Consider the following 24850-nt stretch of genomic DNA (forward strand, 5'->3'; position numbering starts at 1 on the left):
AAAAAACCCGTTATTTCCACCTTGTTAGTGACGGGACCGCTACGTCACCCAACAACCGCAGCCATTTTATCATACTACTGAAAGAATAGAGCCACGTTTAGAGATTGGAAATGACCCCTAGCGAAGAGAAGAGATTGAGGATCATAGAACGAGATGCCGAAACAGCATACCCGTATCTCGTCTCCGATGAACAGTCATCGACATTCAGAGATAGAGAACTACTAGACGAACTAGAATCAGCTACACCAAAAAACGCACCGAGGCAGACAAACACCACCTCCGCCACCACCACGAAAACGTGGGTACATTTCGTAGCTGGGGGTGTAGGCGGCACCATGGGAGCAATAGCTACGTGCCCACTCGACGTCGTCAAGACTCGATTACAATCAGATGTGTACCACACGCTATACAACAAGACTGTGAAATCAGGCAACCCCGTTAAGCAAGTGTTTCAGCATTTGGGCGAAACCGGCGGCGCACTCCGAGAAATGTACGTTAATGAAGGGGTGCGATCGTTGTTTAAAGGGTTAGGTCCCAATCTCGTCGGGGTGATACCGGCGCGCTCGATCAATTTCTTCACGTATGGCGCCACTAAAGAATTCTTGATACGGAATTTCAAGCATGGAGATGCAAAGAAAGAGGAAACGTGGATGCATTTGCTCTCGGGGATAAACGCCGGTTTCGTCACGTCAACCGCGACGAACCCCATCTGGTTGATCAAGACCAGATTGCAATTGGATAAATCCGGGCTGAAACTATATAAAAACTCATGGGATTGCTTGAGACATGTAGTTAAGAACGAGGGTTTTTTCAGCTTGTATCGTGGTTTGAGTGCGTCGTATTTGGGTGGGATCGAGAGTACTATCCAATGGGTCTTGTACGAGCAAATGAGAATGTTCATCAATAAACGGTCATTGCAGATCCATGGAACTAACCCTAACAACAAGACTACAAGAGACCACGTGATGGAATGGTCGGCGAGATCAGGTGCTGCGGGCTTAGCTAAATTCATGGCGAGCCTAATCACGTATCCGCATGAAGTGGTGAGGACAAGGTTGAGACAGGCGCCATTGGCAAGCACGGGGAAACCAAAATATACTGGTTTGATCCAGTGTTTCAAGTTGGTGTTGAAGGAAGAAGGGTTTGCTAGCATGTACGGTGGTTTGACTCCTCATCTTTTGAGAACTGTGCCTAACTCAATCATCATGTTCGGAACTTGGGAGTTGGTGGTTCGCTTGTTGTCGTAAACTTCATGAACAAAAAACCTGGGGACGGAATACCTATGCAAGCGGAAGGCGAAGGTGTGATAGTGATCGTGGTGAGGCGGTGGAAACTTTATTTTCTTATAGACCCTGTATATATACATGCATAAATTTTGCTGGTGAACGTATTAATAGTTGATAGAACTGGCATTGATAATTACCTAATCGGACTCTATGTGCCCGTCATCACTCTCAGCTTCTTCTGATGATTCGTCGAGTATATGCTCTCTACGTGGTGCTCGCTTGTTTTGAGCTGAATTGCCAGGGCACTGATCTGCTTCACTTGTAGTGGCAGCAGCAGCAGCAGGGGCCTTTGGCTTGTGAGTGTTTTGCACGAGCTTGTAAAACCGCGGAGGCAGTCCCGACGGTAGCTTCACGCCCAACTGCTCAATCAAGGGATCGATATCATACTGAACAGGTCTCCCCCTGATGGGCACTGTCCAGTTCCCTAGCTCTCGCTCAAGCTCCATCTCGCCAAGTTGATCAAGCTGCGGCACTTTCCCCAACGGATTTAGCTCAGGGTTGAAGTAGACAGATTTCAGCCCCCATAATTTCGTCGCTTCATGATCCTTTTTAGCTTTCAACTTGGCTCGCTCGTCGAGAAACTTCTTGATTTTCACCTGGTGCAATTTGTGTTTGTTCATAAAAGCCCAATCTTCCCGAAGCGATCGTAATAGCTCTTCATCTCTTTGCGATTTTTCCTGCCGCTGCTTCTTTTCTAGGTTTTCAATTCTGAAATATAGCTTGATAGGATCAACTTTCTGTAGTTTATCTAGTTTGACCTTGTGCTTTTGGCGTTGCTGGGTTCGAGATAGTTGTTTTCTTTCATTCTGCTTGATTTCTTGCGCCAAGCTCCAGTTCCCACGGATCATGGTCTTGAACAAGCGGACACGGTTACGGACAACGGGCAGGTTGATTTGCAAATCAACCCACAGGTGCTAGCCAAAAACCAAAAGAAGAACCAAAAGAAGAGTGTGGATGATGGTTGAAGAAAATAGACGCGAAGTTGTGTGTATGTGAGAATTGTGGGTTCCCCTTCATCACCATCATCACCTTCTTTTCCTTATAGCTTCAACCTGACCAAACGACGACTATTACAAACGATGAATGTCACGCCGGCACCGTCTACGCCATCGGTCCCAATCGCAATCGACTTCTCACAGATTCCCGTGGACGCACTCGAGCCTATACGCAACAGATTGAACCAAATCAATCTATCTTTGCGTAAACTATCGGAACAACTCAATGGGCACAATAGACACCCCACCAAGATCAAATTGCCCTCATTTACCCATTTTCAAAATCAGTTCCAAGTGCTCATTACACAGCTAACGTCGGTAGCTAACATTTTGTTCAACAATGAAGAGTTGCTCCGACATACCAATGTTTACCCCACGGTGAACTTCCCAACCAGTCAGCAGGAAGGGCTATTAACTACGTTATTGCGGAAAAAGGCGTTGCCTGAGGTTGACGAATGGATAAATTCGTCCATTGCCAGTATAGACAAACTACAAGAATACGGAGCCGTGGTGGATCTAGACAAGGATGACGAGTACAAGGCTTGGTGTTTGATGAAGATTCAAGAATTGCGCGATAATTTCCAATTCTACGGGTTTCTCACTGTGGAGGAGTTGGAACATATGGAAACACCTGAAGGTAAAGCTGAAGCAAAGGCAAACAAGGATAAGGAAAATGAAAAGGAGGAGTTCGAGGCAAGAATTACCCTTGGTGGGAAAAAAGGTCTACATCCAAATCAAATTGCTAAATTCATGTGCCAAGGGCAACTCTAGTAAGGTGTTTTTCTTTTCTATAGCTGTTAGAGCTGAATCCTTGAATCGACTTCTATGGATTCTCTTTTTTTTGTATTTGTATTTGTTTCTTATTTTCCGTAAATCTCTATAATCAGCTTTCAATGTTGTAAAAGGCGTCATAAAAGTACAAGATTGCAAAGACAAAGAATGCAACAGCACCGCCCAAAGTGACATTTCTCATGGAGATCTTCTTGGCCAACAATTTTCCTCCCAAGCACGCTGCAGCAGTGCATAGTCCGTGGCCAATGATTGCTCCCAATATCACGTACCAATACTCTGACCCAGCTGCCATGGCAATCGTGGCAATCTGAGAACGATCGCCCCATTCCCCCAAAAATGTCATGACAAACACTTGGATCCACACCGGCGACAAGACAAACGAAGCCAAGTCTTGGATTTGGAGTCCGATTTCATGAATTCTGGACTTCAGGGCGTGCTTTTGTAAAGCAGATGCAGATGATGTTGCATCGCCATCCTCCATATCACCAAGCTGGGAATTCAACTTGTTTGATGCAATTTCCTCCTCGACTTCCGCCAATTCTTCATCGACGCCCAAGTTCTTCGACATGCCGAGCCCTTCTTTCCATAGCTTGAACCCAAATACCGCGAATAATGCAGATGCTAAGAATTGGGTGATGCGCTGGGAAATCAACGCAGGCAACGCATGGCCAACGATACCAGACAAGACCGTCATCACCACAAGCGACGTGAATGCAGCTGAAAACACAATGACTCGGGAATTTCTCATGGCCATCAACGCTGCTATCAAAAAGGTCTTGTCCCCAATCTCCGACACGATAATCATGGAAATGGACATGAGGAACGCGTTGTAGTTGGTGGAGTCGGGAACGTCGTCTTGGGGGTCCTTGTCGGATGCATTGATATCGCTATCGAGGCCTCGTCCGCCTCCGTTCTTGTAAGGGTCAAGTGGCTGCTTCAAATGCTCCGGCGTTGGGTGGTTATCCTCATCGTGAAGACCTTGGACTCCGAGCTTGTTGGTTGATTTGTCGTGAGTCTGTTGATTGGGCACTACGGGTGCTGCTTCCGCTGCTTCCTCTGCCGCAGCAGCAGCTGCTGCGGCCACTACTCTTCCTCCTCCTCCGCCTGCCAAACCATCATCGTCACTCTGTAATGCCAATGCTGTGAGAGTCAAGAATGTTAGTGATAGTACCAATCTAGAACACCTCATTGTATATGAAATTTTTCACAATATCTATTTGGTTAAAGTATCGTGGCTTGAAAAAGAAAGAACAAAAGACAAGCCTGGGAACTAGATCTCTAATTGTTATTAATATTTTTTTTTTTGAAGGCTTTTGCTGACAATAGTGGTAAGAAGCTTGTTGAAGCGGTGACGTCGGCTAGGTTTTTATTTTTATAGATGTGATATGATGTGATGAGGATCTGTCTTTAGATGCTATCTAGAAAAAGTCTGCGGACTTTGGATCCCACGACCGGAGATTACGGCGATGACGATAATCTGCCAGAACTCGCTCTCCTTCGTTCTCTGTGGGAGCAGAGACGGTCTGTAGCGGCGGCGAAAGATAACTGGAACAATAGAGAGATAAATTTTGCAATTTGGAGGCACCCCTGCCCCCCACGACGGGCTCTACGGCACAAACTTCCACCTCCTTGTTTGTCACAAGGAAGGGGAGGTCTGTTATCTTGGGCTCAACCTCAGACCTTACGGCGGAGAGTCCCATTGAGATTGTACATCCACAATTTAAAACACCTAGTCGTCATTTTTTTGTTCCTTTTTTTTTCAAATTCATCTATGCAAAATTAAATAGACTGTATGGGTTGGTCTAGTGGCCATGTGGAATTGGATTATCAACAACAACACCATCCTTCACTTTACCATCACTCACCCAACCACCATAGCCAATTTTACCTTGGTTCTCGTGTGCTTTTTGGAATTGGTTGATTCTTTCAATCATGACAGGCTTGAATGATTTGATCAAACCTTGCACTGGCCATGCAGCAGCATCGCCCAAAGCACAGATGGTGTGGCCTTCGATTTCCTTGGTCAACTCATAAATCATATCGATTTCTCTTTCGCTAGCTTGGCCCGTTTGGAATCTATCCATCATTCTTTGGAGCCAAGTAGTACCTTCACGGCATGGTGTGCATTGGCCACACGATTCGTGCTTGTAGAAATGAGAAAATCTTTGAATGGCTCTGATGACATCCGTCTGTTTGTTCATCACGATCACGGCCGCAGTTCCCAACCCGGAACCCACGTCTCTCAAGGCATCGTAGTCCATCAATATATCGTTACACGTTTCTGCTGGCATGATGGGAACTGAGGAGCCACCAGGCACAACCCCGAGAAGGTTGTCCCATCCTCCCTTAATGCCTCCACAATGCTTCTCAAGCAACTCTTTCAAAGGTATCGACATTTCTTCTTCAACTGTGCATGGCTCGTTAACATGACCTGAGATACAAAACAATTTTGTGCCAGAATTTCTTTCTCTTCCCAAGGCATCGAACCATTCGCCGCCTCTTCTTAAAATTGTGGGTGCAACGGACACCGTCTCGACATTTGCCACCGTGGTTGGTCTACCAAACAAACCCACACCTGCTGGGAATGGAGGCTTCAATCTGGGCTTGCCGGCCTTGCCCTCGATGGATTCAATCAAGGCCGTTTCTTCACCGCAAATGTATGCACCCATACCTCTGTGGATGTAGATGTCAAAGTCGTATCCGGATCCACAGGCGTTCTTGCCGAGTAATCCTGCCTTGTAAGCTTCATTAATTGCATTCTGTAGTATAGTTGCTTCGTTGTAGAATTCTCCTCTGATATAGATGTAGGCGGCAGAGGCATTCATTGCTCTTCCTGCCAACAAGCAGCCTTCAACCAACTTGTGGGGGTCTTTCCGTATAATTTCTCTGTCTTTACAAGTTCCTGGCTCACCTTCATCGGCATTGACCACCAAATACCTTGGCCCGGGGTTCTTTTCCCATCCTGGCGGGTTCATAAACGACCACTTGAGGCCCGAAGGGAAACCGGCACCACCTCTTCCTCTCAAGCCGGATTTCTTCATCTCGTCGATGATCCACTTGTCGCCTTTCAACAAGATCTCCTTGGTCTTGTACCAATCCCCCATTTTCTGGGCTGATTTCAAGTCATGGCCGTAGTTGCCATACAAGTTCTGGAAAATACGGTCCTGGTCCTTCAACCCGCCATGCACTCTGTTGGGGTTTGCTGCGGGGTCTGCTGTCGTAGCCAATCTACGCACAGACACGAGGCGGCGAGGCTTCATTCTTAGATTGCGGAGCATTACTTCTGTCTATGTCTTTAAAAGAATTTATAAAAAAATTTCCACTTTTGCTTTAACCTTTTTTGAATAGAATTGGGATGCACTGGTAGGCTGTTTACAGTAAGATTATTGAAGATTCAGCGTTTGATTCAAATTATTGCCATCAACAACAATATCTAATCCCGGGGGTTTCAATACCGCTATATTTGTTTTCAACAAAACCTCAAGAACTAGCCTTGTCTTGGTTCTGAACTCTCTGGTAGTGGGTGCTTTTTTTCCTCACTGTATTCCTGCGTTCCTGTATATATGGTGATGTTTGACCGTGCGTTATGTAATGGCAATTCGGTTCACGTCATTGGGTGGAAAATAAACCACCAGAGAAGAGAGAGAGAGCGCCAACGGGACGAGGACCAGACAGAGGAACGGGCTGCGGGAGGTCACTCTGGCTCAATCGAAGAGCTTTCCTTGCAACATTTCGCCATTTCGAGGAGGGGCAAGTGAGGGTCGAGCTGTTCAGGCTTGAGGTCACCGCTTTCACCGCTTAGCAAGTTGCTCAAGGCGATTGTCTGCAATTTGCTGATTCTTCTGCAGCTCATTTGACGAGACTATAATGTGCAAACTTGTTAGTATCACACTTACATGTGTTGTGTGTGTGTGTGAGTGTGTGTAACTGGAGAAGGCACCTTGATGTCCTTTTTTTTTTTTTTTTTGCAATACATACATGGCAAAAGATGGCGATCTTCTGGAGCAGAGTATGTATCTCTTTGTCACTGCAGCATTGGTCTGCTCGTAGCGGCAACGCTTGCCACTGGTTGCGCAATAGAGCCTCGACGGCAGGTGAGCTCGGTGGTCCAAATTTGAAAATCGCCATGGCTCGATCTCTTATAGCCGGGTCCAAGTTCTCCATTAAGTTGGTTAATTTTGAAGCCTGTCCAAGGCCGTGGTCAACGTGTTGACGATTCTTATTCCGTCTGTGGCTTCATTGTTTGTCGTAAGCTTCGCTCTACTTGTGGCGATTGTTTCCAACTCGTCAATGAGAAGGTAGACCATGGCATCTTCTTCTTCTTCTTCTTCTCGATGCCTGATTAGGCTTTTTTCAATCAAGGACAATACAGAGGCCAATTTGCGCGGCGACTCACCAAAATACCGAGAAAAGATCTCGCCACTGGACAATTCCAACGCGATGCATACATGGTGTTCTGCAAAACTTTGGCGGCCAATTGCCAATTTTTGGAAAACACTGCTTTGGCTAAAGATGTTTTACCGGAGCCAGGTGGTCCTTCAAATATGATGAAGTTACCGGTGGACAAGTTATATTTCCTGAGGGCGTTTTGGTTTTTGCAGCAATTTTAAGCAGAGTTTTTGAGTTTCGCACCCAAAATTAGTGTGTCCCATAAATTGTCCCATTGACTACTGGGCAATGCATGCACTTTCAAGGTGGGGTCTGCAGTTTTTTTCAAATTCATTTTTAAGCATGCTGAGCTTTTGGTACCAATTCCGCGGTGTGACCTCCTCCTCGTCCACCAATGTGCGTTTTGACCCAAGGGGGGACGGACAGCTTTCCAGCATCGTTGCGCCGCGGAACTGTTCAGTAACAGTCGCGACCAGACGATCCGGTGTGTGATTTTCAAGAGTCAATTTGCTCAACCTTGCTTTTTCAAAAGCCTGTACCTTTTCTGGAAAACTGTAAAATTGAAGTTGTAATATGGTTGTATCGTCGATTACAACAGCGTTGGCCATTCGCTTCTTGTGCAGCGGCCGATCCATGATTCTAGTCATATGGGTTTCCAGAAAATCCGACAAGCTCCCTTGCTTTGAAAGTATCGCGCCAACGCTGACCATGGGTGATGAATTTAAAACCTTGTCAATGTCGTTTGACAAGCAACTCCGTGGACGGGACAAGTTTTTTTCCACATTCGAGTTGTTGATTTTGGCGAAACGGGCGGTGCTCAAAGTAGCCTGTACCATCTCACCACACTTTTCCAAGCCATACAAGTGCCCAACCAGAAGAAGGTCGGGTGCACTCTTGCTCCGGAGTGTTGCAAAAGAGATTTCATTGACTGGAATCAAACAGCCCACCTCAAACGGCCTTAGCCTTCCCAAGCCTCTCAAGGATTCCTCAACCTTGCTTGCTAAAAGCTCTTTCAACCCTGTTATTACTTCACCAGATTCCAGATACGCGGCCTCGCCAAAGACTAGCAACTGGAACTCGGGTTTCAAGCTGCACTCAAAGGTCAATCTACACATTCTTGACCCCAAAATAAAAAAAAAAAAAAAAACGAAAAAAAGAGCAAAAAGGACAACGAAACAAAACTAGCCCAAGTAGAACTCGATAAGCAGTCTTTGGACATTAACGTGTTGACTTGACAGTAACCTGACGAGGACCACAGCTTCAAGCTCTGGTTGGGATATGCTAAACCAGGTGTTTTGCAACGTGCGGCCCGATGTTGCAACCGCGCGACTCTATTGCGCAAAAGTGCCAGATCGAGGAAGGGGGGCAGTTGGGGGTTACTCGTGGTTTCTCCTTTTCCATCCCCTTTTCTGCTTTCTGCTCCCTACGCCTCCATCCAGAGGACACAAGATGAAATGAACCGGCTAATAGGAGCAGCACAGACTATAGTGTTTGCTGTGTATTGCTATTATGTGATACAATACCTCAAGGGTTGCAGCAAGACAGGCGTCGGAGAGGGGCAGACACCCAGTGGAGCCGATGCGGTTTATAACCCGCTAGCTAGAGGACAACCGAAACTAGCGTCGAACTCATATCTCGACAAACGGTTCCCCGCTAGAGACTTGGAGCAGATTGGCAAAGAAAATGCTACAATGGTGATGCTCGTGCGGAACTTTGAGCTCGATGGAGCACTATCGTCGATGCGCTCCTTGGAAGATCGATTCAATCGAGAGTACAAATACCCGTGGGTGTTTTTGAATGACGAGCCCTTTGACGCGGAGTTTATTGAAAAGACGAGTCTTATGGCTAGTGGCAAGACTTTTTACGAACTTGTGCCGGCACAGGACTGGCAGCCCCCGCTGTATATCAACAAGACCCGGTTGGATGAAAATCTAATCAACTCGCGAGCGAGCGTCTTGTATGGCGGCGTGAGGTCTTATAGAAACATGTGCCATTTCAACTCGGGTTTTTTCTACAAACAGAAGCGGTTGTTGAACTACGATTGGTACTTTCGTGTTGAGCCCGACGTTGAGTACATGTGCGACTTCCAGTACGACCCCTTTGAGCTTTTACGGGTCAACAACAAAGTCTACGGTTTTGTTATAGCGATCCGAGAGTATGAAAACACGATCCCGACGCTTTGGCAGACGGTTGAGTCCTTCATGCAAGAATTTCCTCATTTGCTCCACCAAAACAATGCCATTGATTTCTTGACTACAAATGAAACATCGTTGCACCACTTTGTGCAATTGCGGCCGTCATCCACCAAATACAACTTGTGCCATTTTTGGTCCAATTTCGAGATTGGCAACTTGAATTTTTTCCGCGGGGAGGCGTACGAGACCTATTTCCAATATTTGAGCAAAGCTGGCGGATTCCATTACGAAAGGTGGGGCGACGCGCCTGTTCACTCGATTGGCTTGAGTTTGCTCGCGGACAAGCACCAGATTCACCATTTCGACGATATCGGATACTACCATGCGCCTTTTCTCTCGTGTCCTCACTCGGAAGAGATCCTTGCCTCGAAGCGATGCATCTGCCAGCCCCGAGCTGCTCCCGTGAATGTGACCATTGATGTCAACACCCACAGTTGCTTGGCCCGATGGTGGAGACATGGAGGCGGGAAACGGTTTTTGAATGAGATTGACTACAGACGTTGGTGACAACTTGACCAACACTTTCTTTTTTTTTTTCGCTTTTTTTTACATAGACGCTTGTATCATCCAGTGACATTCACTCATCATAGAATTAAACAAGAACTGCTCTTCTCTTTGGCTCTTGACATGCTTTTCGCAAAGCTAGATGCTAGGGTGTGGTTGTTCGACTCTGTCAAGGGGCATCTCTGGTGTTGTGTCGCACGAGGCCTGCATGCACAATTCCGTCCAATAGTATCACGAAGAATGTCATAGTAATCGAATGCGCCAGTGTGAACAGAGAAAGCAAAAAAAAAAACCACCACCACTAGTAACCAGTTAACATCAATCCAGCAGGAACCAAGCCCCTAGTCTTCAAGCCAGACTAATCCAAAAGCAAAACCAACACCCTATATAAAACAAGCAGCAATGGCAGGTCCACCACATCCACACACATACCTCGGCTGGTGGGGAGACTTTGGCTCACCACCACAAAAGTACATCACCCAGTACTCGATCTCGCCATACGTTGCCAAACCCTTGAAAGGAGCAGCCTATAACGCCGTGTTCAACACTTTTAGAAGAACCAAGAACCAGTTCCTTTACCTTGCCATCCCCTTTGTTCTCGTGTGGACCGTCTGGACTAGGGCTAGAGACTACAATGAGTATTTGTATACCAAGGCCGGTAGAGAAGAGTTGGAGAGAGTCAATGTTTGAAATCTGAATAAACTCCAGAGTTTTGAAGAGAATGGACGTGTGTTGAGTTATTGGCATGGCTGGGTTTTTGTTTTGGCTTTTTTTTTTGTTTTGATTCGGACCATTGGTTACTGTGTGTAATTAGAGGATGGATTAAATACATGTCCCCCAAAAGACAATAAAAATACATGATTGCCAAAGCAAAAGCAAAAGCTGAACTCTAGTGTCCTTTTTTTTTTTGTTTCAAGTTGCCTATTTGGATCTTTTATACACCTTGTTCAAGAACGAAGTCAAGACTTCCTTCTTCAAACCTCTCGATTCATCAATTTGGTCAATTTGTTGTCTCAATTTTTGCACAGTGTCTTCTTCGTAATCGTGGTAGATCTTGTCGATGCCCATCTCATTGAACAATTGCTTGCATTTCGCTTCGCTTTCATCGTCCTTGCGGCCGTAGTTGTTGTCCAACAATTGGCGTTGTTCAGGGGTAGCTTTCAACAACGCCTGGTTAACAACCCACGAGCATTTATTGTCCTTGATGTCAGTGCCAATCTTGCCAATCTGCTCAGCTGTGCCAAAACAGTCCAAATAGTCATCTTGTATCTGGAAATACTCGCCCAAGGGGATCAAAACGTCTCTAACTTGCTTCAAATCTTGTTCATCGTTGATGCCCACCATGAACATGGCTAACGCTACCGGCAAATAAAACGAATAATACGCAGTTTTGAAAATGACAATAAACGAATGCTTAGCCAAGGAGAACTTGTCCAAATCGACATGCTCTTCATCGGCGGTGACCAAGTCCAACAATTGGCCCAATTCGGTCTGGAACGTCACCTCGTGGAACAAATCCAACAAGTCGACATAGCACGAGTCCTGACGGAAATGCCTTCTCAAAATCTCGTAAATGGCACCTTCCAACATGAACGAATCGTTGATGGCGATATTACCCACCTTTTCAACCAAGTACCAACATGGCTGGCCTCTCCTTGTCTTGGACTGGTCCATCATATCGTCCGCAACGAGAAAATACGCCTGTAACAATTCAATTGCCCAGCCCAATATGGCAACTTTCTTATATTGTGCGTCACTCAACTTGTCGACGGTGGTCGAGTTCAAAATTGCATATGTGTCAACTACCGACAAGCCTCGATTTAGTTTCCCGCCCGGGGTATTGTAGTTTAAGTTTCTTTGAAACCAGTCAATGGCCTCCTGGGGCATCTTGTAAGATTTGAGAATCTCGGTCAATTCCTCAACAATGTCGTCAAAGACATCGATGAACCTTTGACGAGCTGCCTCCTTGGGTGATACTGTTGACGAAGACATTCTCAAATCTATCTATCTATATTTATATATATATCTATGTCTTTTCCTCGAGGATTAGATAGCTGGTAAGGTTGGCGCTGTTGAACGTGGAAAAAAAAATACAAAAAAAAAAGCACAACCGTAAACCTAACGTGGTGTTGGACTGAACTAAACGACGTGCGGCTCCCAGCTATACGGATGAACCCCCATGAGAGTAACGGTTTTTTTACTCTTTTTTTGCAGCCAGTGTCACAGTACTTTCAAGTTTCCAAGATGAAGCCCAAGTTATTCTTTATTACCGTCTTTCTTTTTCTTTTTTACTTTACATTTCATCTATTTACTTACCTTCTTGAACGCTTGCTCTTACCAGGTCTAGATGACTTGCCCTTGCTGTTTTTGTTGGAAAACCCAGTTATATCAGCCGAAGAAGCAGCATCGTTTTTCCTGCTGCCCCGCTTCATACCGCCGCTTCCATACTTGGCATTCTTGGCCATTCTCTTACCATTGGGCTTTCTCCTCTTGTTGTCACCGCCGCCTCGGGAGTACCCGTCCTCTTTAGTGGCTTCTTCAAGCGCAATTTGAAAATCGTCATCGTTGCTTATTTCGTTGGCGCCTCTTTTCTTCTTTAAGCTCTTGATTTTCTCCAACGTTTCCTTTTTCTGCTTAGCTCGTTGCTGCAAAGTCTCGTGTTGTACTTGCTTGCCAAACTTCTTCAACTGTCTTTGCTTTTTAGCGTCTTCGGAGGCCTTCTTATCAGCGGCTTCACTCAACAATTTGGTCTTTAACTTGTCCATATGCTCGTCGCTCTTGACCATTTCCGCGAAATAGTCAACGGGACGTGAAAACGGCACGTTCAACTTGAGCAAAGTGGCTCTTGCCTGTTTGACGGCGTCCAAACCTTGTTTGTAAAAGGCCAATTCCCTCTCGGTGTCGTCGTAAATGTCCTTGATCAGTGATTCTGCTGGCTCGGCACTGACCACGGATTGGTGTTCGATAAATGAATGCTTCGACCAAGGTATTGCGATACGGGCCAATGATTCTCTGAGTGCGGCCATGTTGTTTATCGTTAGCTTTGTGTGAGGTATCACGTCTGCATCTGAGTCGTATTCGACGTCTGATAAAGGCACATCTTCTTGTTCTTCCTCGGCTTCCTCCTCCTCCTTATCTTCTTCTTCTTCTTCCACATCGTCATCATCATCATCATCATCTAGATCACTTTCACTTTCACTAGCTGCCAATTTCTCATAATCCAATTCTTCTTCAGCATCTTCCGACTCATCCTCCTCAAGTTCGCCTTCAACAACATCCTCATCCATTTTTTCCTCTTCTTCTTCTTCTTCTGCTTCTTCTGCCTCAGGTGTTTGCTGGTTTTGTAGTTTCTTTAATTTCCGTTGTTCCTTCTTCGACAACGCACCACTCTTGTAGTCTTCAAGATCAGATTCGCTCGTCTTCTTAGCCAGCTTTGCTTTGGGCCCCAATGCAGGAGCTACAACTGGTGGTGCTTCTTCTCGAGTCAAGGCAGCTTTAGACAAGTTTTCATCTCCTTCGCTGTCCTTCTGCAACTTTTTCAGCTTCTTGTGGCTCTGTGAAAAAGTTCCATTTTCCAGCTTGGTTTTGGATTGATGGCTTTTTAATTGTTGCTTTAATGTACCTCTGGCCATCTTCCTTGATTGAATAATGGAAAATCAGCAGTGTGAATGATGCTGTTGTGACCCGTGGCTGCTTCTTTTAACTGATCCCTCACTTCCAAAAAAAATAGGACTGAGTTTGGCGAGATGAGGTGTAGAGAGCCAGAGTGAGATCTCCAGTCGATGACAATTGTGCTACCAGATGAACACTTCAATTTTGAAAAATAGGACAGCTTCATCCAGCATGTAGAGCAGAAAGAAAACCACGAAATGGGGCGTTTGAAACAAAAAAAAAGGGTAAGGAAAGGAGTCTGATCGCTCTACTCGCTCGTCATTGATACAGTTGTATTTCATGTTTATGTTTATGTTCTGCTGCTGGAAAAGCAAGAGATTGCCATAAAAATTTCACTCAAGATGGTTCTCTGGTCTTGTCCTGGAAAATCCTCGAAAGTGACTCCAACAATGCTGCATATCCTCTACACTTGGAACAGCTTGTAAATTCCCTTTCTTTTGCCAAAAAATTGAAATTTTGCTTATATTAAATGTACAAACTTCGTTAAACGCCACCGCGAACTTCTCTGTTCCTCTCTGTATCTCCCGCCCCAGAAACCGAATAATTTTTCCAAATGATTTATGATATACAAAAATTAAGCGGTGGTGGCAGCAGCAGTCAAACGTTGTTGACCAGCCAATCTTCCTCTTTGTCTAGCGTTCAATCTGACAGCCTTCTTGTCGGTGGCTTTTTCAACAACTTCGTCATCTTCAGTCAAGGTGATTTCAATATGTGAAGGGCTTGATTTGTAAGCATTTATTCTACCGTGGGCTCTGTAAGTTCTTCTTCTTCCCTTTGGAGCCTGGTTGACTTGGATGTTTGAGATGGTCAATTTTTCAACATCAAGGCCCTTAGCTTCAGCGTTGGATTGAGCGCTTTGTAAAAGACTCTTGATGTAGTTGACGGACTTGGCAGGCCATCTAGCTTTGGTGACGCCAAACTCTTTACCTTGGCCGGTTCTTCCAATAGAGTGGTTGAATCTTCTAAATGGAATGGCTCTTTGGTGATCGAGAACTTGATCCAAGTATTGTTGAGCCTTCAACAATTTCCATCCATTGACGGCTTGTGCGGTTTCTCTGGTGTTCTTGAATGAGACTCTGAAACCCTTTCCACGGGCCGAAGCTGATTTGGCTGGGTTGGATGGCTGGGCAGCGTAACGAACCATTTTTAACTACTGGGTGGGTGTGTGAATGGTGAAATGAGCTTGGTTGGTACTCTTTTTTTTTTTACTATGGTAAAATTTTCCAGCTTACTGACCCTCACAACGTGAGGGAGAGTATGTGTGGCTAGACTGTGCGACTATGCCGATAGTGGGTACTGGCATTCATATGGTAGCAGCAGCGCGCAAAAGTCGTGTATAGCGTTTAGGGCCATAGCCCTAATATTGCACGTGCGTGTGTCTATATTTTTTTTCATAGACAACTTGCTTGAACTGTGTGTGGCAATTAGCCACAACAAGCTGTAAGCGAAACTCTGGGACCCCATGGAGAGTGTGTGGTTGTTTCCCATGCGAATGCATTTTACAATTCTTGTAGTCGAAGGAGCCGTGGACTCTATCGATAATGACCCTTGATTCATAGAGAAAGAATTTTAATATCTACGATGTGGTTGTTGAGTATTTGCTGCGATTTTTGGATTCTGCTTGATCTAGAGCGAAATATTATGGGGTCGAATTGGCAAATTTCCCTCACTGCCCCTGCTTTTTCTCTCCTCACCTTCTTCTCCGCCTGCCCCTTTTTTCCCCTTTCCAACTGGTCGTTGACTCATTTTCAAATGAAGTTGGCAAGACTGCAAGCTTTACACATTCAGTTGAACTGAGCCAGCATCAGGCGGAGAGAGGGAGAAGGACACACGAATGATTGACTGGCTACCAAAGCAATACATGTAACCCGTAAGTACCGTCTTTCATTTCCATTTTCATTTTTTTTTTCCTTTTTGAGCGGGAGTTGTTTCGCTCAACTCTGGCATGCTCTGGGGGGTTGGTTCGTGAAATCTTACACAGTAAACTCACACGAGGCGCTGAATTGGCATATGCATATGTACACTATTTCCAATTTGCACCTACTTACGCTTGTTGATATTTGTACTACACGCCAGTTGCTAGAGTGGCATTGATAGATAGAGGAGTGGCGAGATTGGTTTGTAGTGGCACTTTGACTCTTACTACTACTACTACCTGGCAAAAACTTGACTCTTCTTCTGTTGCTGTTTTCCCGTATTCGCGCCCCTTTTTTCTCGTATTGATATGGCATTATTTTCGGGCAGTTGGAAAATACTCAACCCATGTTTGCTTGATTTGAGTTTATCTGACGGACATTCGTTTGATATATATATGCTTTTGAGAGAGCCGGTGGGGTGTCTTGTAGAAATCTCCCTCCTCATCGTCTTGTTTGGTTATTATTCTCTCCGTATATTGAAGAAAAAAAAAAAAGAAAGAGAGAGAGAGACCACTACTAGATAGAGAACAAGTTGCAGGACAGAAACGCAAAAGAGATGCATGGCCCTTTTTCTTTTACAAGCTTCTCCCCATTGCGTTGTGCTCTCCTTATAGGAGAAGAGTTCTCTGTATTTAACCCAAGACGATAGATATCAACTGCCGCTGGCAGTATATCGAGACAAGCTCTCTTCTTGGAGCTGCACAGTTTTGAGTAGCGCTTCACTCGATCGTCATTTTCAACGGATATCATGCATACTTGGAGTATGCAGATAGATAATAGCAGTAGTTTCTTTTAATAATATCCATCCGTTCATTCCCTAACTCATTTCACGCATTCACTCAAATCACTCACTTATTCCCACACTTCACCAGGCTCTGACAAAAGTACCAAAGGTATAGTGATGTAAAAAAAAAAAAACAAAAAAAAGCTATAATTTACTTATGTAGCTTTCTAAAATGCTGTTGATGTTATCCACAAGGATGGGAATTAGTAGTAATACGTAGCAGTAGCAGGTAGTAGAAGAAGTAAAAGAAGAACAAGAGCAAGAGCTTGACGGAGGAGGAGATGGTGGTAGCGAGCAGTTACACATGTAATGTAGTAGTGACAAGTGACAAGGGCACGTAAGCAAGAATTACGATATAGAGAATGGCAAGAACTGGCTGGGAATGATAAATCTATATATACCCGGCCATAACTCCCAGTAAAATTTCAAAATTAGATTCTATGGAACTCATCCAACTTTTTTTTTTTGTTTTTGCTCTTCTCTTGTGATCAGCTTTTACTTTGGAGTTCCTTTCATAGCTTGTTTTTTGTCCCAACCAAAGCTTTCCGTTCTGACGAGTTATCCAACAATGTTGTGTTTAAAATTCACTACTGGTTTTTTTTTTTTTTTTTTTAACTAATTTGACTACTGCGTGTGTGCATAATGTTCCATTCCACTAGGCAGTGAAGTTTCAAGTCAGTTCCAGGTCTTTGGAATATCCTCGCCAGCGTTTGGGAGTTTTCAAAATTTACGTATATCAGATTTGAAAAAGTCTTTCCAAAAGGGCGTCCTGGGTGTCGGTGGGAAGAAAGAAAGAGTAGCATCTCCCCTTATCGATGTTTGCCTGTCGCCAAACTCAATTGTACAACTGCAGATCGTCATGTCGCCTGGGGTAAAACCAGAGCGAGAAAAGGAAAAACAAAAAAAAAGACAAGCAAAGACAAAGGCAAGCAGGGAGTTGCAAGGGAATGAACCTTGCATACCAAACCCAACCCCGCCCGCTTGAAAACGACAAATTGCGCCTTGGTGTTGATTGTTGACAACATGTAGTTTGAGAAAGAGAAAACCCATTCAAAGGCTAGCTTTTTGAGGTGGATCCGGAACTAGCGAAACTCAATGGTTGTGAAACCTCCTTCCCGCAGAAACCAACCGCCACTAATAATTATTAACAAACAAGAAAAAGAAAGAAAAATAAATATTGGGGACTTTTTTTTTTTTTCTTAAAAAAAAAAAAGGAACATAAAAAAGGAAAGATGGAAATCTTTACTGGTGACCACGGCATTTATCAAAATGATTGTTGTTGAACTACTATCGACTTGGAAGGTGTTCATTCGAGGACAAGTGTGGGGGGAAAGAAGAAAGAGGCTTTCCAGGAAATTTTTCGCAGCAAAATCGGCAGAAAAAATAAACCCCCGGTTCCAGACAAGGAGTCAACGCCGCACAGTCTCGTTTACAGATTTTCGAACATGGGCAGAAAACGGCTTTCACAGCCTATATGATGGGACTTTTGATACAAAATTCGACTTGTTCTTCCTCGATTTTGGTGCCCTCCTCCGTCAAAGAAGAGTCCCGATACATCCAATAAGGGAAGGAAAGAATCTTGCGTCAACGAGACGCTGCCAAAGAAAAAGGAGAAACTCCGTGCGGCTTTTTTTTCTACCTCCTTCCAGCACGCGACAGGGGCGTTTCCGTATATTCTCGGCCCCTTCCCTTCAAAATCCTCGCGAGAAAGCGCAAGTGGTTGTGATTCGGCTGCTGGCCAGCTTCACAGACCCAGAAAAAAGAAAACGCGTTGCAAGCGCTTGCTGCACACCTTGATACACGCGCCGTACCATCACCAGTCCAAAAACGGCACAGTCTGTTTGAAAAATGCTGTCAAAAAGAAGCGCATCTTTCTGCTGCTTTTTTTACTATCGTATTTTTTTTTTCATTCACGGTGGTTCTTTTTCTCGGGTTCCCGTGCTTATTTTGTCCCACGCATTCGAACCAGAGACCCGCAGACGACAGAGATTTCCAGAGCGGTCAACTACCTGCTCCAACCCGTTGATGGATGGACATTCCAGCATTTTTACATATCCCATGGGAACCCTGGCAGGGAGGCGGGTTTGATTTTTTCCCTAAGTTACAGCGCGCGCTCGTAAACGCTACCAAGTGCCCAACATCCCACTGTGTGTCGTGCACCGGTGCCCAATCCACCACTGTTAACTTAACCAAAACAAATTTGCAAACGGAAGAAGGAAAAAAAAAAAAGACACTCATAGAGAGATACATAGAGAGAGACACTGACAGAAAGGTTCAAAGGTGTTGGAGAGAAACCAGAGAGCGAGAAACAGAGAGAAGGATCCTGTTACATAGTTAAAGTTAGCCACCAGCCATAGCTGTTTGCAATCCCCATCATCCGTCGAAAAGGAATCTAGGTCTTTGCAATCTTTATCCAAAGAATCAACAGTCGGTGTCCTTTTTCCCCTTTTTTTTTTACTGTCAACTCATTTGATTTTGCAAGAGTTTGTGGAAGCATCTTTTTTGAAAGAAAACACCAGAGTCATTGGGTAAACGAGCTCAGGTTCAAGAACTTCAACTTGTATTATTATTTGCTTTATCATCGTTTCTATATTAGAATAGTAACCATTCCTTTTTTTTTTTTTTTTTTTGGAGATTAACAACCATCAGGAGTATACCGAATAGGGCTGCCGCTTTTTGAACTTTTTTATTTATATGTTGTTGACTGACTGACTTGCACACATTCCAGAACCTAAACAACAACAACATCTGGTTAAAACATTAACGAAAAAAAAAACAAGAAAAAACAAAGATTTTGAAGACCAAAGAGGACGGAATTTGGTTTTTGACGCGATTATATACATGGAAATAAACTGAGAATGAGGTCAGAATCCGCAAATGAGAAAGTAAACGAGACGCAAAGGGAGCGAGGAGAGGAGCGAGGAGAGGAGACGCCGGCGCAAACAATTCAAGATGAGCCCGATCGAGATCCGGGGGCACCTGGAGGAGAGCAAGCTGTCGCTGGTCCCCAAATCGACGAGAAGCAGTTGCAAGAGATTGCTGCACTTCGAAAGCACGCCAACGATGCGCCTCAGGACTTGGAACTGGACTCGTTGGCGCATTTAAACCCCGACCAGTTGAACCTGGGCGAGCAGCACAAGTTGGACGAGAATTCGAAGAAACTATCCGCGAACAACACGGACCATGTCGGCAACTCCGATGCGATACCGGAGAAGAAGGAAGATGAGGGAAACAACTACGACAATGCGTCGGCGGAGGATATGCGAATTAATCAAAAATATGCCAGAAACGAAAAAGACCGTGCAGACGCCGTAGTGGAGCAACAACTTCCTCCTATTCCTTTTGACCAAGCGCCAGAGGATGTTCCCTTTAGCGACCAAAATTTGCCAGCAGAAGGACGAAAGATAGAGGGCGACACATTATTGGAAGAAGAAGGAGAGAAAAAAGAGCCAGAGGAAAAACCGCAAGACCAGGATGAGGAATACAACGCAGAGCATAGCAACAACAACAGCAACGACGAGGGGGATAAAGAAGGAAAAAATGAAAAAGAAGAAGAAGAAGGAGAAGAAGAAGAAGATGGTGATGACGAGGACGACGAAAGTGGCAGTGGCCGTGGAAGCGGAAGCGAAAATGAAAATGAAAATGAAAATGAAAATGAAAATGCAAGTGCCAATGCAAGTGCAAGCGAAGAGGACATCACCATCGGCAACAAGAATGCCGAAACTGACAAAGAAAAGCCACACTCATTGGAAAAAGTCCACAACAAAATCCCCGTCAAAGGCGCAAAAGAAAAAGTACCGCCAGCAAGTGGACAGGAAAACATCCGAAACGGCTCTACAATTCATAGTCCCTCTCATGATGTCAGCAACGGCTCCGACAACATGGACGTGGACATGCCGTTGGAAGGCAACGAGATTACGTTTGCATCCGGCGAGGGAAACGAGGAATATGCTCAAGAAGAGTTGAACCAAGAAGAAGGGGAGGAAAAATTGCTCAAGGATGTCCAAGCAGATGATCCGTCTTTTGATGCATTCTACAATAACGACGACAGTAGTAAATCCAACGATGCGATTGAAAACTCGTTACTTGAAGCCGAAAACGCCTCGAGTGAGGAGGATGAGATTATGGATGACGCGGTGAGTGATAAACTGGAAACCCAGCCCGTGAACAATGCTGAAATTGCTGAAATTGCTGAAAATCAAACTTCAACGACGCAAGACAAACCCGAAGCGACTCTGGCATCAGCCGAAACGTTGGTGAAAAGGGAACCAGAAGACTCCTCATTGCAAAAATCCGATTTGGCAGACAAGGTGGCAGCGTCGGGAGAAGTGACAACCGAGGCACGCATTCCCGGAGAAGCTGAAAAGGAAGAAAGTGAAAGAATTATAGAGGAAGACGATGACGACAATGTTGACGACGAAGCTGAAGCCGAAGCTGACGCCGAAGCCGAAGCCGAAGCCGAAGCTGAGCTTGAGCCTGAAAAACCGGCACCCAAATATAAACAGACGCATCTCATAGTCATTCCTTCCTACTCGAGCTGGTTCAACATGAAGAAAATCCACAGAATAGAAAAGGAATCCTTGCCAGAGTTTTTCAACTCATCACATCCCTCCAAATCCTCCAAGCTTTACGCAAACTACAGAAACTTTATGATCAACTCCTACAGGTTAAATCCAAACGAGTTTTTAACGCTTACGTCGTGCCGGCGAAATCTCGTTGGTGACGTGGGTACCTTGATGAGAGTCCATAGATTTTTGAACAAGTGGGGATTGATCAATTACCAAGTTCGTCCTCTGTTTAAACCGGGGTACGCACTTGAGAAAATGCCAAACGGGCTGCTGGTTGATTTGCCCTACACTGGCGACTACCACGTCAAGCTCGATGCTCCTCGTGGGTTGTTCCCATTTGACACATCAAGGATACCTCCCGAAAGGACAGATGTGAACAAATTGAAAAAGATTTTGCAGATTGGCGCGGAACACCAAACAGGAGAGCCTCCACTTGAGAATAACGCAAGCACCAACAACACGAACAGCACCAAAAAGCATGGTTTGGCGGAAGACGAGGCTGGTCAGCCGGCGACAAAGAAAAGACTGAGCAACAGCAGCAGTGGTGACCACGACAATTGGACGAATGAAGAATACTCAAGGCTCGTGAATGCTATCAAGAAATTCAAAAACGATTGGTATCAAATAGCAGACGCCGTCGGCACCAACAAAACGCCGCAACAGTGTGTTTTAAAGTTTTTGAAAATGCCCATCGAGGATAAGTTCAATCCCATCCAGTATGATTCCAAAGCCGTTTCGGAGTTGTTGAAGTTTGCCTCGAATTACCCCATAAACTCGATTGATAACCCAGTGTTGGCCAATTTGGTTTTCATGACACGAATAATCGATAGCGAAGTTGCCAAGGCGGCGAGCGATGCCGCCTGTAAAGCGATGGACGAGAGCATCAAGAGAAAAGTAAGTGAAGTATATGGGGACGGCCGAGACGGAAGAGACAGACTTGAATCATCGGTCAAAGAGGAAACCGAAGCAAAAGACACGGTAAACCAAAACGGCACAGATGATCGAGAAACCAATGAAAAAGACGCCATTGCAGCCACTTTCGGCATGATTGGTGCTCGCAGCCACTTGTTTGCCAGCTACGAGGAACGAGAAATGCATAAAATCAGCGCCAATATAATAAACCACGAATTGGCCAAAGTTGAGACCAAGTTGGCCAAGATCGAAGAGTTGGAAAAGATCTACGAACGCGAAAGACAAAACTTGTCCAAACAGCAGGAAATGAATTTCATGGAGAGATTGGCCTTGACCAGATCGACCGTGGGGGTAATGAAAAAACTAGAAGAAGCGTGTGGTCTACTTGAGCTTGAGGACAAGAAACCTGAAGAAGTGCGAACTTTGGTTAACGAGGCAAGAGAGTTGTTGAACAAACCAGCCAAGCAGTCGTTAGAGGCAGTCCAGGGCAAACTGACGGATGACTCCAATCAAACTTCAAAGGGAACCGTGGACACTCTGGACGAAGACTATAAACCACTTTCCTTGACTGCACCCCAAATCTTCAAGGTCTGGGCTCCATGATGTGTTGACCCCGATGTCCTTAAAAAAAGAAAACAACAACCACTCAACCAAAAACCAAAAAAAAAACCCCCCCCTTGACACACACATTTTCTCTTCTTCATATTGTAATTTAACAAATATAGATTTGGCTTTAGCGCTTAGTTATCGACCCTCTTATAAACCTTGATGTGACTGACTTCGTTATCTTTTGTCTTTTTCTGTTTCGATGGCGGACCCGAAGGATATACGACATATGATGTTTCGGTCCCACATCTTGTCTCCCCCCTTGGTGAACCAAAGCAACTAGCGGCTAATTTGGAGAACACGAAAAATTTCCTCAATTCGCTTCTTCTCCTCATTGAAAGACAGGAAACAACCTCAAACCCCCCACACTTTCTTACAATTCATCCACATACCAGTCTACCAGAGAAGCTCAAACATCTTGTGAGTATTAAACCGCAGGGATACTTTACTTACTAACAACCAACAATAGCATTTTCTTTCTCTACAAGTCAAGGGGGAACAGGCCCGAGGGACCACAGATAAGAACACCCAAGGCCTATAAAAAAAAAACGAAAGCAAGACGCAATGAGTGAGCCCAACATGATTGTGGAAAGCGATGATGTGCTTGAACTACAAAACGAACCTATTGAAGAGTTGAGTACCGAAGATGGAAAGCAGACGTTTGATTCCGATATTGAAGTTGACCATAACCTAGAGCCTCAAGCGGGAGCACAGGAAACTAGCTCAGTAGTCAAGCCTTTCGACTTTATCGATGTTGAAAATGATGGCAACAACGATGATGATGATGATGACTCGATACAAGTTGATCCCGCTGTGATAGAGTCCCAAACGTCAACAGTCGGCCGACCCGTGGAGATTGACTCTTCTACTTCTCCCACTGAAGAAAGTCAAAATATCAATAGCTCGAATGGCCAAAATGCCGAGACTCAATTGCAGGGAAGCTCGGGCGTAGAGGAGAATGTCAGCGGCGAAACAGTAACGAACGAAGAAGAAGAAGAGTTGGAATATGAGGAAGAGGAAGAAGAAGACAACAACAGCGGCGACGACAATAATGTCGTGGAAATAGTGCCGCAGGTGGGATCCAGCGGTGGCAAAATTCGAGAAGAAGAAGAAGGAGGAGAAGCATTAGAAGAAAACATCGTGGAGTTGATAGACGAAACGGAAGAGGCGCCTGCAACTAAAGACCTCGAAGTCATCGACTTGGAAAAAGAAGAGGAAGAGACAGCCAACACTCAATCGGGACTTCAACGAATAGATGAAGTGGCTCAGCAAGAGCAGCTTGATGATGCTCCGCTTGAAGGCGAAGCGAGAAGATCTAACCTAAACGACAGTGATTCGCTCAGCAACCAAGGAAACAATACTGAAGAAACAGGGGAAGATCTGAATCTAGGAGACGTCGATAACAACAACAACAACAACAAAAACGGCGATGATCATCGAGAACAGAGTGACGTGAAAAAAAGAGACTTGGATGGCCAGGAAGAGGTTGAATTCATACTAGCGAATGGCGAGGGGCAAAAGATTACGTCGAGGCAAAAGCAGGAAAATCTTGAAAAAGTAGAAGAAGAAACTGAGCAAAGCGACAAGACACTTGGACTGAACCTTAACGAACACTTTGACGACGGTTTAGACGAGATCAACACCTTGACTGCTACTCTGGAAACGCAGGATGAAGAAGCTATCGAGGTCAAGAGAGCCAGTATACCGATCTACCTCAGTCATCACGACCAAAAATTCTTGTTATCGCCCAATGATTTGGCCGAAGAAGGCATGTCGGTAATTTTTGAAGACAAGGCACATGAGTTACTTTCAATCGAGGACTTTTTCGGTACACTAAGGAGCTGTGACGATTTTGATTTCAAAGTCAGCGAGGAGATAATCTTGAGCATTCCTCAATTTGGCGGCATCTCGATAACAGAGGATAACGTCTACTGTAAAGATTTGACAATTGAGGATTTTCTCGATATTTACGACAAGTTGTGCGATTGCACTGATTCCGAAGACAAGATACCGAAATTTCTTGATTTAAAGTTGACGACTCAACCTCGATTCATTACCAAGTTCAACAGCTTAGTTGAAAATGTGCAAAACCGCGGTGGCTTTGAAAGCATCATCAAAGCTGAAGTTGGAGATGACGATGAGTCGTCTCGTAAAAAGAGAAAGTTGGCATCCGTCGAGTGAATGGCGTGACTGAAATTATTTGATAAACCGGCACTGGCAGGCCATGAGCT

The 24850-nt window shown here is 44.9% G+C and overlaps 13 protein-coding genes across 13 annotated transcripts; 6 read left to right on the forward strand and 7 right to left on the reverse strand. All coding sequences in view use genetic code 12, as the record gives it.

Moving 5' to 3' along the window:
* Window positions 1-110: 110 nt before the first annotated feature.
* LODBEIA_P24550 (uncharacterized protein) lies at window positions 111-1247 on the forward strand (the record flags this gene model as incomplete). Its single annotated transcript, XM_066972456.1, has 1 exon — window positions 111-1247. The coding sequence occupies one exon, from the start codon at window positions 111-113 to the stop codon at window positions 1245-1247; it is 1137 nt and encodes a 378-aa protein (XP_066829393.1).
* A 176-nt stretch (window positions 1248-1423) lies between these two features.
* LODBEIA_P24560 (uncharacterized protein) lies at window positions 1424-2134 on the reverse strand (the record flags this gene model as incomplete). Its single annotated transcript, XM_066972457.1, has 1 exon — window positions 1424-2134. The coding sequence occupies one exon, from the start codon at window positions 2132-2134 to the stop codon at window positions 1424-1426; it is 711 nt and encodes a 236-aa protein (XP_066829394.1).
* A 231-nt stretch (window positions 2135-2365) lies between these two features.
* LODBEIA_P24570 (uncharacterized protein) lies at window positions 2366-3052 on the forward strand (the record flags this gene model as incomplete). The annotated part of the gene is made up of 1 exon (XM_066972458.1): window positions 2366-3052. One exon carries the CDS (start codon window positions 2366-2368, stop codon window positions 3050-3052), a length of 687 nt encoding a protein of 228 aa, XP_066829395.1.
* Window positions 3053-3164: 112 nt separating this feature from the next.
* LODBEIA_P24580 (uncharacterized protein) lies at window positions 3165-4262 on the reverse strand (the record flags this gene model as incomplete). The annotated part of the gene is made up of 1 exon (XM_066972459.1): window positions 3165-4262. One exon carries the CDS (start codon window positions 4260-4262, stop codon window positions 3165-3167), a length of 1098 nt encoding a protein of 365 aa, XP_066829396.1.
* Window positions 4263-4875: 613 nt separating this feature from the next.
* On the reverse strand, window positions 4876-6333 carry LODBEIA_P24590 (uncharacterized protein; the record flags this gene model as incomplete). Its single annotated transcript, XM_066972460.1, has 1 exon — window positions 4876-6333. One exon carries the CDS (start codon window positions 6331-6333, stop codon window positions 4876-4878), a length of 1458 nt encoding a protein of 485 aa, XP_066829397.1.
* Window positions 6334-6767: 434 nt separating this feature from the next.
* On the reverse strand, window positions 6768-7237 carry LODBEIA_P24600 (uncharacterized protein; the record flags this gene model as incomplete). The annotated part of the gene is made up of 2 exons (XM_066972462.1): window positions 6768-6935; window positions 7052-7237. The coding sequence occupies 2 exons, from the start codon at window positions 7235-7237 to the stop codon at window positions 6768-6770; spliced, it is 354 nt and encodes a 117-aa protein (XP_066829398.1).
* Window positions 7238-8916: 1679 nt separating this feature from the next.
* On the forward strand, window positions 8917-10164 carry LODBEIA_P24610 (uncharacterized protein; the record flags this gene model as incomplete). The annotated part of the gene is made up of 1 exon (XM_066972463.1): window positions 8917-10164. The coding sequence occupies one exon, from the start codon at window positions 8917-8919 to the stop codon at window positions 10162-10164; it is 1248 nt and encodes a 415-aa protein (XP_066829399.1).
* Window positions 10165-10563: 399 nt separating this feature from the next.
* On the forward strand, window positions 10564-10851 carry LODBEIA_P24620 (uncharacterized protein; the record flags this gene model as incomplete). Its single annotated transcript, XM_066972464.1, has 1 exon — window positions 10564-10851. One exon carries the CDS (start codon window positions 10564-10566, stop codon window positions 10849-10851), a length of 288 nt encoding a protein of 95 aa, XP_066829400.1.
* A 231-nt stretch (window positions 10852-11082) lies between these two features.
* Window positions 11083-12153, reverse strand: LODBEIA_P24630 (uncharacterized protein; the record flags this gene model as incomplete). Its single annotated transcript, XM_066972465.1, has 1 exon — window positions 11083-12153. The coding sequence occupies one exon, from the start codon at window positions 12151-12153 to the stop codon at window positions 11083-11085; it is 1071 nt and encodes a 356-aa protein (XP_066829401.1).
* A 320-nt stretch (window positions 12154-12473) lies between these two features.
* LODBEIA_P24640 (uncharacterized protein) lies at window positions 12474-13793 on the reverse strand (the record flags this gene model as incomplete). Its single annotated transcript, XM_066972466.1, has 1 exon — window positions 12474-13793. The coding sequence occupies one exon, from the start codon at window positions 13791-13793 to the stop codon at window positions 12474-12476; it is 1320 nt and encodes a 439-aa protein (XP_066829402.1).
* Window positions 13794-14407: 614 nt separating this feature from the next.
* LODBEIA_P24650 (60S ribosomal protein uL22) lies at window positions 14408-14977 on the reverse strand (the record flags this gene model as incomplete). The annotated part of the gene is made up of 1 exon (XM_066972467.1): window positions 14408-14977. One exon carries the CDS (start codon window positions 14975-14977, stop codon window positions 14408-14410), a length of 570 nt encoding a protein of 189 aa, XP_066829403.1.
* A 4414-nt stretch (window positions 14978-19391) lies between these two features.
* LODBEIA_P24660 (uncharacterized protein) lies at window positions 19392-22616 on the forward strand (the record flags this gene model as incomplete). Its single annotated transcript, XM_066972468.1, has 1 exon — window positions 19392-22616. One exon carries the CDS (start codon window positions 19392-19394, stop codon window positions 22614-22616), a length of 3225 nt encoding a protein of 1074 aa, XP_066829404.1.
* A 567-nt stretch (window positions 22617-23183) lies between these two features.
* On the forward strand, window positions 23184-24800 carry LODBEIA_P24670 (uncharacterized protein; the record flags this gene model as incomplete). The annotated part of the gene is made up of 1 exon (XM_066972469.1): window positions 23184-24800. The coding sequence occupies one exon, from the start codon at window positions 23184-23186 to the stop codon at window positions 24798-24800; it is 1617 nt and encodes a 538-aa protein (XP_066829405.1).
* Between the last annotated feature and the right edge of the window lie 50 nt (window positions 24801-24850).

This window comes from Lodderomyces beijingensis (assembly GCF_963989305.1).
Source record: "Lodderomyces beijingensis strain CBS 14171 genome assembly, chromosome: 3".
Lineage (NCBI taxonomy): Eukaryota > Fungi > Ascomycota > Pichiomycetes > Serinales > Debaryomycetaceae > Lodderomyces > Lodderomyces beijingensis.